Source organism: Hemitrygon akajei, chromosome 14 (assembly GCF_048418815.1).
Source record: "Hemitrygon akajei chromosome 14, sHemAka1.3, whole genome shotgun sequence".
NCBI classification, from domain to species: domain Eukaryota; kingdom Metazoa; phylum Chordata; class Chondrichthyes; order Myliobatiformes; family Dasyatidae; genus Hemitrygon; species Hemitrygon akajei.
In genome coordinates this window covers 106,111,557-106,124,194 of record NC_133137.1, presented here as the reverse complement: position 1 = coordinate 106,124,194, position 12,638 = coordinate 106,111,557, and the positions used below count along the sequence as shown (strand labels likewise).

The 12,638-nt window shown below is 42.9% G+C and overlaps 1 protein-coding gene across 1 annotated transcript in view; it reads left to right on the top strand.

The window, feature by feature from the left end:
* Positions 1 to 12,638, top strand: part of rbm28 (RNA binding motif protein 28) — a 41,226-nt gene that overhangs the window by 15,794 nt on the left and 12,794 nt on the right. The window contains exons 10-15 of the mRNA XM_073066878.1: positions 1,524 to 1,633; positions 3,030 to 3,103; positions 3,647 to 3,779; positions 5,229 to 5,293; positions 5,803 to 5,958; positions 7,025 to 7,174. Coding sequence (XP_072922979.1) covers positions 1,524 to 1,633; positions 3,030 to 3,103; positions 3,647 to 3,779; positions 5,229 to 5,293; positions 5,803 to 5,958; positions 7,025 to 7,174 — 688 coding nt within the window. The remainder of the gene's footprint in view (positions 1 to 1,523; positions 1,634 to 3,029; positions 3,104 to 3,646; positions 3,780 to 5,228; positions 5,294 to 5,802; positions 5,959 to 7,024; positions 7,175 to 12,638) is intronic.

Sequence of the window (12,638 nt, the reverse complement as noted above, 5' to 3'; positions counted from 1 at the left end):
ACATGAACAGAAGCAGGCTATTCGGCCCATCGAGTCTGCTCCACCATTCAATCATGGGCTGATCCAATTCTTCCAGTCATCCCCACTCCCCTGCCTTCTCCCCATACCCTTTGATGCACTGACTAATCAAGAACCTATCTATCTCTGTCTTAAATGCACCCAGGGACTTGCTCGTGGCAACAAATTCCAGATTTACCACCCTTTGACTAGAGTAATTCCTCTGCATCTCTGTTCTAAATGGATGTTCTTCAATCCTGAAGTCATGCCCTCTTGTCCTAGAATCTCCTACCATGGGAAATAACTTTGCCATATCTAATCTGTCCAGGCCTTTTAATATTCAGAATGTTTCAGTGAGATCCCCTCTCATTCTCTTGAACTCCAGGGAATACAGCCCAAGAGCTGCCAGACGTTCCTCATGTGGTAACCCTTTCATTCCTGGAATCATTCTCGTGATTCTTCTCTGAACCCTCTCCAATATCAGTATATCCTATCTAAAATAAGGAGGCCAAAACTGCACGCAGTACTCTAAGTGTGGTCTCACGAGTGCCTTATAGAGCCTCAACATCACATCCCTGCCTCTATACCTGTAGAAATGAATGCCAACATTACATTCGCCATCTGCACCACCAACTTGACCTGGAGGTTAACCTTTAGGGTATCCTGCACAAGGACTCCCATGTCCCTTTGCATCTCTGCATTTTGAATTCTATCCCCATCTAAATAATAGTCTGCCCATTTATTTCTTCACCGAAGTGCATGACCATACACTTTCCAATATTGTATTTCATTTGCCACCTCTTTACCCATTCCCCTAAACTATCTAAGTCTCTGCAGGCTCTCTGTTTCCTCAACATAACCTGCTCCTCCACCTATCTTTGTATCATTGGAAAATTTAGTCACAAATCTATTAATCCCATAGTTCAAATCATTGACATACATAGGAAAAAGCAACGGTCCCAACACTGTCTCCTGTGGAACTCCACTGGTAACCGGCAGCCAGAATAGGATCCCTTTATTCCCACTCTCTGCTTTCTGTCGATCAACCAATGTTCCACCCATGCTAGTAACTCCCCTGTAATTCCATGGGCTCTTGCTAAACAGCCTCATGTGCGGCACCTTGTCAAAGGCCTTCTGAAAATCCAAGTTCACTGGTTCATGAGTTTATCCTTTTGGATTTAATTCTTTCTGCGCTGGTTCGTGAGTTTATCCTTTTGGATTTAATTCTTTCTGCGCTGGTTCGTGAGTTTATCCTTTTGGATTTAATTCTTTCTGCGCTGGTTCGTGAGTTTATCCTTTTGGATTTAATTCTTTCTGCGCTGGTTCGTGAGTTTATCCTTTTGGATTTAATTCTTTCTGCGCTGGTTCGTGAGTTTATCCTTTTGGATTTAATTCTTTCTGCGCTGGTTCGTGAGTTTATCCTTTTGGATTTAATTCTTTCTGCGCTGGTTCGTGAGTTTATCCTTTTGGTTCAAACTGGTTGGTTGATCTTGCGACTTAAAATTTTGTTCTGTTTTCTCTTGCAGGAACCTGTCTTTTGACACTGAGGAAGATTCTTTGGGAGAGCTATTGGAGCAGTTTGGAGATCTGAAATATGTTCGTATTGTCATGCATCATGACACAGAGCACTCCAAAGGTGAGGCAAGAGGTCTAGAACGCTGGTGACATCAGTGAATAATGTGCAATGCAGTGTAGTTTAGAAACAGCGAAGACTGCAACGATTTAAGGTATAGTGAGATGGTGGGTAGTGGTGGACATTGGATCTAATGGTCGATGCTGGAAATCAGGAAAGGACTTAAGATACTGTGACTAGGAAGGCCTTTATCTTCAAACCCAGAGTAGTATTGTATCAGTTGATCATTAGTTAAGAGGGTTCTTGAATTGTAGCCATCATATTAATGATGACATAAATAACTAAATTAGTAGTTCATGTAACAGAGATAAGCAATAGTCATGGGGAGCTCTCTATGTGTGGAATGATTGGTGGTAACAATGTGGAGAAAGAAGTCAGAATGTATAATGAATTATGGTTCAGACCAATATAGAAACAGAAAACCTACAGCACAATACAGGCCCTTCGACCCACTATGCTGTGCCGAACATGTATGTGCTTTAGAATTACCTAGGGTTACCCATAGCCCTCTATTTTTCTAAACTCCATGGACCTATCCAGAAGCCTCTTAAAAGACCCTATTGTACCCGCCTCTACCACAGTCTCTGGCAGCCCATTCCACACACTCACCACTCTCTGCGTTTAAAAAAAAACTTACCCTGACATCCCCTCTATACCTATTTCCAAGGACCTTAAAATTGTGCCTTCTTGTGTTAGCCATTTCAGCCCTTGTGAAAAAGCCTCTGACTATCCACACGATCAATGCCTCTCGTCATCATATGCTGAGGAACAAGTTATGGAGAAAGCTATTTTACATCATGTAGTGTGCAATAAGAATTTGTAATTAATTATTTTAAAACTATATTAAAAGTACCTTTAGAAAAGTGTAACAATAATATGATTAAAATTTTTACTTTGATTTTGAAGCTGATGTAGTTTAGTTCAACATGAGGATCTTAAATAGAAACAAACCAAACTGAAAGTTTGAGTGGAAAGTTATTGTGGTTTATGAAAAGGTGTGGTGGTGTATGACAAATGTAAATGGTTCACATTTAAAGAAGTAATGCATGGTTTGCATGAAGTATTGTTTTATCAGGCACAACATCACAGTAAGAATAGAGTTCTATCCATGGCTGAGAGGAAAAAATTAAAATAGTATATCAAGGAAGAACCCTATAAAATTGCTGGTAATAACAGTAAGTCTGGATTAGGAACATTCCACAGCAAAGGAGGACCAAAATTGATAAAGGGAAAACAATATGAAAACTGATGAGAAAGAAACCAGACTGTAAGAGCTTTTTTAGCTGGCATAGACTGGATGGGCCGACATGGCTACTTCTACGGGGAAATATGGATTGGCAAAGTTGATTTGCCATGTTTGTTTCTTTATTTCTCACAAGTTGATTTCCGCTTGTCGCAGGTTGTGCCTTTGCCCAGTTTGTGGCAAAAGAATCAGCACAGAAGTGTGTCGAGGCGGCAGACGACCAAAGTGAGGTGAGCAACGGGTGTGTTTGGCATCCTCGTCCCGTCTCTCATTCTATTTCCTTTACAGGAAATCGTCGAGTGCTGTACGTCTGTCATTCTTCTTTCTCTATCCTGTAATGGTCTTTGAAACAAATTTGTTGTTTGATTCCTAACACTTGATTCATAGGATCTTTTTCTTACTCATTGCTGACAGCAGGTAGTAGTTGCGCACCCTTTCCTTTCCATTGGCCAGGATGAGGTAAGTCCATAAGGCACATCCCACTCAACTATGGTCATTCTGTTGATGAGGCAAGTCAGGACTGCTGAGAAGGAGATGAACTTGGGAAACTTAGTGAACAAGTGTTAGTTTTTCAAATTTCATTTGTTGGCTCTGTGCATCTGTGGCAAGTCCTGTATTCATTAGTAACCTTTCTTTGCCTGTCAATAAGGTGGTTAGGAGAGTTCAAAGATTTTTTAAAAATCTGCGTGTCTGAAGTCAATTGGAATGGTGACAGATATTTTTTGGTTGTGCTCCTGGGCGTCTGACATAAACTAGATGTGTTTGGTTTTCAGAGCGGTCTCAGGCTGGATGGGCGGAAGCTCAATGTGAGCATTGCAGTCAGTCGTGAAGAAGCAAAGAAATTGCGCCAGAAGAAATCGGACAAGCCGTCTGGAACTCGTAATTTATACCTGGCTCGAGAGGGCTGTAAGTAACCAGAGGAGGGTTTAGTTAGTAGGATTCCATCGCACAATCTAGACAAGGTGTGGTAATCAGATGCAAGCCCCACCTCAGGGAGCATCATTCTTATTTATGAACAGCAAGGTTATGGGCAAATCAAATTCATCACTGGAAACCTAAGTCATGTCCTCGCTGCAGGTCTGAGAGTGTGTTTTGTTGGATGTAAATGTCTGCTCTCTTGGATGGATAGGAAAGATCCCCCGAAACTTTTTAAAGAGAATCGCAGTTCTCCAGGCTGGCCAGCATCAGGTTAACTTGAGCTCTGATCATGATCCTTGGGAACTTGGGAAGCCAGATTTCCTGTGCAGCAGCGACAATGACTATGTTTTAATAAAAAACTTCATGAACTGCAGAATATCTTTTAGTATTCTAAGCTTCAGAAAAGCACTAAGCATCTTATTTATTTATTTATTTATTTATTTATTTATTAAATTTTTAGAAAATTACAAAGAATAAATGTAATGATAAAATAGTAAGAAAGAGAAAAATAATATTAACCCTCCCCTCCCCCCCTTAACCCTTGTCTAAAGAAAGAAATAATTTCTAAATAATTTCAAGTGCTTTCTTTAACAGCTAAAATGTCCCAGCTTTAACAGCTAAAAGACCATAGACATAGGAGCAGAATTAGGTCATTCAGCCCATCAATGCTGTGCCATTAGGTCATAGCCGATTTGTTATCCCTCTCAACCCCATTCCCTTGCCTTCTCCCCATAGCCTTTGATGCCATTCCTAATCAAAAACCTATCAACCTCTGTTGTAAGTATGCCTAATGACTTGGCCTCAAATGCTGTCCATAGCAATGAATTCTTCAGTCACCACCCTCTGGCTAAAGAAATTCCTCCTCATCTCTGTTCTAAAGGCATGTCCTTCTGTTAGGAGGCTGTGCCTTCTGGTTCTTGACTCAGCCATTACAGGAAGTATCCTCTCCACGTCCATGTCCCCTCTATCTAAGCCTTTCAATATTCAGTAGGTATTTGCACAGGTTAATGGATGGGAAGGGTTTAGACGGATTTGAATGCAATGCAGACAAATAAAATTAACTCAAGAAGAGCCGGTTTCTGTGCTTTGAAACACATGGACCAGTATGCATCCTGAAGAGTTGGTTTCCATGCTAAATAACTTTGACCAGTAAGTTTCCTGAAGAACCAGTTTCTGTGCTAACTAACTCTGACCAGTATGCATCCTGAAAATTGCATTTAGCAGTGTTGGCAGGGATGATATCAGAGTCAGAATGCATTGGTGTTGCAGCTTAATTATTTTTCTTAAATATTCATTTGAAAACCAAGTGTTGAAGTGATTAGAGAAAAGATGATCTATTTTGGTACATAATAGGTCTCAGGTGCGCACAATGATGGCTTCTGATTTTGTCCACCCTGCCCCCTGGGATTTAAGAATCATCTTCCTTGTTCTTTTCAGTGATTCGAGCCGGAATGAAAGCAGCCGAGGGCATGAGTGCCTCAGATATGTCCAAGAGAACACGGGTGAGCTATTTGACCGTCCTTCACTATGGATTTTGAATTAAAGCATCTATACAAATATAAATATCTACCTTTTCTTACCCAGTCTTTTTCTTTAAATTGAGTGAATGCTTTCAAACAGCATTCTTAGCAAAGTTCTGAGCAGGGAAAGATATTTAAAGAGCATCATGTGTCCCAGAATATTTGGGACCATCTTCTCAAAGAGCATAGCATACCCGTTGGGTTAATTTAGAAGATATAAGTTGAACAAGGAATATTAGGTGTAATGGCTTCATGCTGAGAGTGTGTCTACCAGGCTCTATGTGGGAGTGGACAGTCAGCTGATTCGGGAAGGAGCTGGACAAATAGTGGACAAACAGAGAAAGTAAGGCATCTGTTGTAGCTCCAGTACCAGTAGTCCTGCTTATAGACACAGCTCTTTGCTGCCCTTACCTTCATAAATAACCATTCTTGTTCAGTGAAATAGGCACAAACTTGATGCAGAGCTGACCCCACCTTTGTTTTCCGTTTAGTTTGAGGAGCTGAAGCGGCAGAAGCTGAAGGACATGAATATCTTCGTCTCACCCACGAGGCTGTGCATCCACAACATTCCAAAGTCAGTGACTGACAAGCAGCTTCGGAAACTTTGTTTGCAAGTTGTCGGTACGAAGGAAGCACGGATAAAGGAGGTAAGAGCTAGTAGTGGTTATGTTAATGGTGTCATGGAGGGAGCAATGTGCAGACATGAGAACCACATTATATGGGAGACCAGACTTGCCAGAGGGAGGCTCTGACTGTAGATCAATGTTTTGCTTTTGCAGGGCTAATGCTTGAGACAATGAGCTCAGGACAGTGCTGTTGAATGTTGGAATAGTTTGTTTTATCAAATGTCAATAAAATACAGAGAAGCAATTTTGTTTGAAAAACTGACAGTTGTATTCAAGTACACAATAATCACAACTATTGCAAGGAACTTCAGACAGAGGATCTGAGGAGATGATGATCTTCACCAAACCTGGGCTGCCTTACCATCATAGGACCTGATCTTTAACTAATCTGATTCACTCCATATGGTACAAGAGATAGCTGAAGGCATTGGAAATAGCAGCAGCAATAATCTACAGTAGCATCTATTGAATAAGAGAATTGTACTTTAGAGCAGAATGTTTTCCTAATTAAGTTATTTTAATACAGTTGCAACACTTGCACCTACTTGACAGACTGAAAAGGCAAGATGATCTGACCACCGAAAGGCAAAAGATGCAGCTTTTTCAAGGCATTGCCTTTTAAAGGTGTCCTGGATGCTGGGGAGGCTAGTGGCCTTGAAGCTGGCTGAGTTTACAACTTTCTGCCGCTTTTTCCAATCCTGTGCAGTGACCCCTTCATATCAGGTAGTGATACAACCAGTTAGAATACTCCAACTGATAAAATATAAATACATAAGATAGATAACATACTGTGGCGACCCACTTTATGCACAGGCGAACCGGCTCACAAATAGCCAGCGCGCAGGGAGAGACTTTGGTAATGCACCTCTGACGTCATTTCCGCCCGGAGAGGGCGGGCGCTAAGGATTAAATGCCAGCGCCGCGAAGTTTGAATAAACTAGTCTCAAAACGACTTACTTGACTGCGTGTCGTCTCTAGTTCTGTATGTAGTACATCGCTACAATACATTGATTGTATGTCCATAAATAGAAATGTCATTCAACTTGTTTCACAGGCTGGTGAAATTTTCTTCTTTTCTTTCCTTCAGTGTCGTATAATGCGAGACCTGCAGATGGCAAAAACAAAAAAGGATGGACGGTCTCTGGGCTATGGGTTTGTAGAATTTATGGAGCACAGCCATTCCTTGGCAACCCTGCGCTACCTGAACAATAACCCAGAAATCTTTGGGGCAGAGAAGGTGAGTGAAGTGATTTTGGGTAGAGATGGCACTAGGTTTCAGTCAGTGTCCTAGTTCCAAGCTACAATCCAGGGAGTTAGTGGAACATATATCATGAAAGACTTCTGTGCTGTGGGTTTGGGCAGTGCATTAGCTGTTAGCCTTCAAAATGCTGGACATGTGTTTAGATGTAACACAGATGGGCAGCATGCAAGTGTGTACTAATTGTAAAATGGATTTGGACAAGATTGTTGATCAAAATCTCAGTTTCAATTATCTGGAAAACAAAGCCATATTGCCGTTTTCCCAAACACAAGGAAATCTGCAGATGCTGGAAATTCAAGCCACACACACAAAATGCTGGTGGAACGCAGCAGGCCAGGCAGCGTCTATAGGAAGAAGCACAGTCGACGTTTTGGGCCGAGACCCTTCGTCAGGTTGAAGGGTCTTGGCCCAAAACATCGACTGTACTACTCCCTATAGATGCTGCCTGGCCTGCTGCGTTCCACCAGCATTTTGTGTGTGTTGCCGTTTTCCCAGTGGTCAGTCCCATGCATCCTGTTCCCCTCAGCAATTAAACAGTCAGCACGGGTGTTTCCAAGGGGCTGCTCTTGGCCACATGGTAGCACAGTAGCGGCCTGGTACCATAATAGCACAACGCTTTACAGTACAGGCAGCCCAGGTTCAATTTCTGCCGCTGTCCAGGGAAGTTTGTAGGTTCTCCCCGTGACCGTGTGGGTTTCCTTTGGGTGCTCTGGTTTCCTCCCGCAGTCCAATGATGGTTGGTAGGTTAATTGGTCATTGTAAGCTCTCTGGTGACTAGCCTAGGATTAAATTGGGGCATTGCTGGCCGGCGAGGGCTGCAAGGGACTACTCTGCACTGTACCTCAATAAATAAATAAACAAAAGAGGCTCTCCAATGATACGGGGTTTATGTGGTAAGCACTATAGTGCTCTATAGCACTTCCTACACAAAGTGTAAAAGAGAGGTGAGTGTGGCTATTGGACTGCTAGACACCAATGCCGGAGAGGTAGTAATGGGGGACAAGGAAATGGTGAACAAACCGGAGAAGTATTTTGCATCAGTATTCACTGTGGAAGACACTAGTAGCATGGTGGAGGTTTCAGGTGTCAGGGGTCATGAAGTGTGTGAAGTTACCATAACTAGAGAGAAGGTTCTTGGGAAACTGAAAGGTCTGAAGGTAGATAAGTCACCTGGACCAGATGGACTACACCCCAGGGTTCTGAAAGAGGTGGCTGAAGAGATTGTGGAGGCAGTAGTAATGATATTTCAAGAATCACTAGATTCTGAAATGGTTTCAGAAAACTGGAAAATTGCAAATGTCACTCCACTGTTCAAGAAGGGAGAGAGGCAGAAGAAGGGAAACTATGGCCAGTTACAATGACCTCAGTGGTTGGGAAGATGTTGGAGTTGATTATTAAAGATGAGGTCTCAGGGTACTTGGACAGCATGGTTTCCTCAAGGGAAAATCTTGTCTGGCAAATCTGTTGGAATTCTTTGAAGAAATAACAAACAGGATAGACAAAGGAGAGTCAGTGGACCTTGTGTAGTTGGATTTTCAGAAGGCCTTTGACAAGGTGCCACACATGAGGCTGCTTAACAAGATAAGAGCCCATGGTATTACAGGAGAGATGCTGGCATGGAGAGAAGATTGGCTGACTGGCAAGAGGCAAAGAGTGGGAATAAAGGGGCTTTTTTCTGCTTGGCTGCCAGTAACCAGTGGTGTTCCACAGGGGCTGGTGTTAGGATCGCTTCTTTTCGTTATATGTCAGTGATTTGGATGACAGAATTGACGGCTTTGTAGCCAGGTTTGCAGACAATACAAAGAAAGATGGAAGGGCATGTAATGTTGAGGAAGCAGTGAGTCGACAGAAGGACTGAGACAGATAGTGAAAATGAATAAAGAAGTGGTAGATGGAATAGAGTGTGGGGAAGTGTATGGTCATACACTTTGATAGAAAGCGAATACTAATTGGAAAATGTTCAAATATCTGAGGTGCAAAGGGACTAAGGAGTCTTTGTGCAGGATTAGCAAATGTAATGTTAGTATCCATTCCAAGAGGATTAGGATATAAGAGCAAGGGTGTAATGCTAAAGTTTTGTATGGCTTTGGTCAGACAGCACTTGAGTATTCTGAGCAGTTTTGGGCCCTAATTGAAGAAAGGATATGCTGGCAGTAGAGAGGGTTCAGAGGAGGGTCACGAGAATAATTCTGGGAATGAAAGGGTTAACGAGAAGTGTTTGTTTGCTCTGGACCTATAGTTGCTAGAGTTTAGAAGAATGAAGAGAATCTCATTGAAACCTGTTGAATATTGAAAGGCCTAAATGGAGTAGATGTGGAGCGGATGTTTCCTTTGGTGGAGAAGTGTAGAACCAGTGTGCACCGCATTAAGATAGAAGTATGTCCCCTTTTACAGATACGAGAAGGAATTCCTTTATCCAGAGGGTGGTAAATCTGGCATTTATTGCCACAGGTGGCAGTGGAGGCCAAGTCTTTGAATATATTTAAAGTGCAGGTTAATAGTTTCTTGATTTGTCAGGGCATCAAAGGATACAGAGAGAAGGCTGGAGAATGGGGTTGAGAGGGATAATAAATTAGCCATGACTTGATAGTGGAGCAGAATTGATGGGTTGAATGGCCTAATTCTGCTCCTAGCTAATGGTCTTGTAAGCTCTGGACAACAAAGATTTTGTTTCCTGAATACTTTTGGATGTATCTTATGGATTTTGGGCTACTGATCATGAAAGTCACAGTGCAATTTCCCTATCATGCTCCATTTTTTTTTGAAATTACTGATGTTAGTTATTTTAATTCATAATTCAAGTCAATTTACAATTTTGCTCAAATGTAAGTTGGAAAGTTTTCTATCTTGTCCAGGCATGCCTGCACGTGATTAGGCAGGGCGGATGCTGCGTGGCACGATGGGTTTTAGAAAAAATATAAATTTTTGTGAAGGATTTCAATATTTGAAACAGATGTTACAGAACATAGAATAGTACAGCACATTACAGGCCCTTCAGCCCACAATGTTGGGCTGACCCTCAAACTCTGCCTCCCATATAACCCCCCACCTTAAATTCCTCCATATACCTGTCTAGTAGTCTCTTAAATTTCACTAGTGTATCTGCCTCCACCACTGACTCAGGCAGTGCATTTCACGCACCAACCACTCTCTGAGTAAAAGACCTTCCTCAAATATTCCCCTTGAACTTCCCACCCCTTACCTTAAAGCCATGTCCTCTTGTACTGAGCAGTGGTGCCCTGGGGAAGAGGCGCTGGCTGTCCACTCTGTCTATTCCTCTTAATATCTTGTACACCTCTATCATGTCTCCTCTCATCCTCCTCTCCAAAGAGTAAAGCCCTAGCTCCCTTAATCTCTGATCATAATCCATACTCTCTAAACCAAGCAGCATCCTGGTAAATCTCCTCTGTACCCTTTCCAATGCTTCCACATCCTTCATATAGTGAGGCGACCAGAACTGGACACAGTACTCCAAGTGTGGCCTAACTAGAGTTTTATAGAGCTGCATCATTACATCGCATCTCTTAAACTCTATCCCTCGACTTCTGAAAACTAACACCCCATAATCTTTCTTAACTACCCTATCTACCTGTGAGGCAATTTTCAGGGATCTGTGGACATGTACCCCCAGATCCCTCTGCTCCTCCACACTACCAAGTACCCTGCCATTTACTTTGTACTCTGCCTTGGAGTTTGTCCTTCCAAAGTGTACCACCTCACACTTCTCTGGGTTGAACTCCATCTGCCACTTCTCAGCCCACTTCTGGATCCTATCAATGTCTCTCTGCAATCTTTGACAGTCCTCTACACTATCTACAACACCACCAACCTTTGTGTCGTCTGCAAACTTGCCAACCCACCCTTCTACCCCCACATCCAGGTCGTTAATAAAAATCACGAAAAGTAGAGGTCCCAGAACAGATCCTTGTGGGACACCACTAGTCACAACCCTCCAATCTGAATGTACTCCCTCTACCACGACCCTCTGCCTTCTGCAGGCAAGCCAATTCTGAATCCACCTGGCCAAACTTCCCTGGATCCCATGCCTTCTGACTTTCTGAATAAGCCTACCATGTGGAACCTTGTCAAATGCCTTACTAAAATCCATGTAGATCACATTCACTGCACTGCCCTCATCTATATGCCTGGTCACCTCCTCAAAGAACTCTATCAGGCATGTTAGACATGATCTGCCCTTCACAAAGCCATGCTGACTGTCCCTGATCAGACCATGATTCTCTAAATGCCTATAGATCCTATCTCTAAGAATCTTTTCCAACAGCTTTCCCACCACAGACGTAAGGCTCACTGGTCTATAATTACCCGGACTATCCCTACTACCTTTTTTGAACAAAGGGACAACATTCGCCTCCCTCCAATCCTCCGGTACCATTCCTGTGGACAACGAGGACATAAAGATCCTAGCCAGAGGCTCGGCAATCTCTTCCCTCGCCTCATGGAACAGCCTGGGGAATATTTCGTCAGGCCCCGGGGACTTATCCGTCCTAATGTATCTTAACAACTCCAACACCTCCTCTCCCTTAATATCAACATGCTCCAGAACATCAACCTCACTCATATTGTCCTCACCGTCATCAAGTTCCCTCTCATTGGTGAATACCGAAGACAAGTATTCTTTGAGGACCTCGCTCACTTCCACAGCCTTCAGGCACATCTTCTCACTTTTATCTCTAATCGGTCCTACCTTCACTCCTGTCATCCTTTTGTTCTTCACATAATTGAAGAATGCCTTCGGGTTTTCCTTTACCCTACTTGCCAAGGCCTTCTCATGCCCCCTTCTTGCTCTTCTCAGCCCCTTCTTAAGCTCTTTTCTTGCTACCCTATATTCCTCAATAGACCCAGCTGATCCATGCTTCCTAAACCTCGTGTATGCTGCCTTCTTCCACCTGACTAGATTTTCCACCTCACTTGTCACCCATGGGTCCTTCACTCTACCATTCTTTATCTTCCTCACCGGGACAAATTTATCCCTAACATCCTGCACACATGTCCATAGTACATTTCCCTGCAAAAACATCATCCCAATTCACACCCGCGCGTTCTAGCCTTATAGCCTCATAATTTGCCCTTCCCCAATTAAAAATTTTCCTGTCCTCTCTGATCCTATCCTTTTCCGATCAGGGAGCAGCGATCACTGTCCCCCAGATGCTCACCCACTGACAGATCTGTGACCTGACCTGGTTTGTTACCTAATACTAGACCTAGTATGGCATTCCCCCTAGTCGGCCTGTCAACATACTGTGACAGGAATCCATCCTGGACACACTTAACAAACTCTGCCCCATCTAAACCCTTGGAACTAATCAAGTGCCAATCAATATTAGGGAAGTTAAAGTCACCCATGATAACAACCCTGTTATTTTTGCAATTTCCCAAAATCTGTTTCCCAATCTGCTCCTCGGTATCTCTGCTGCTACCA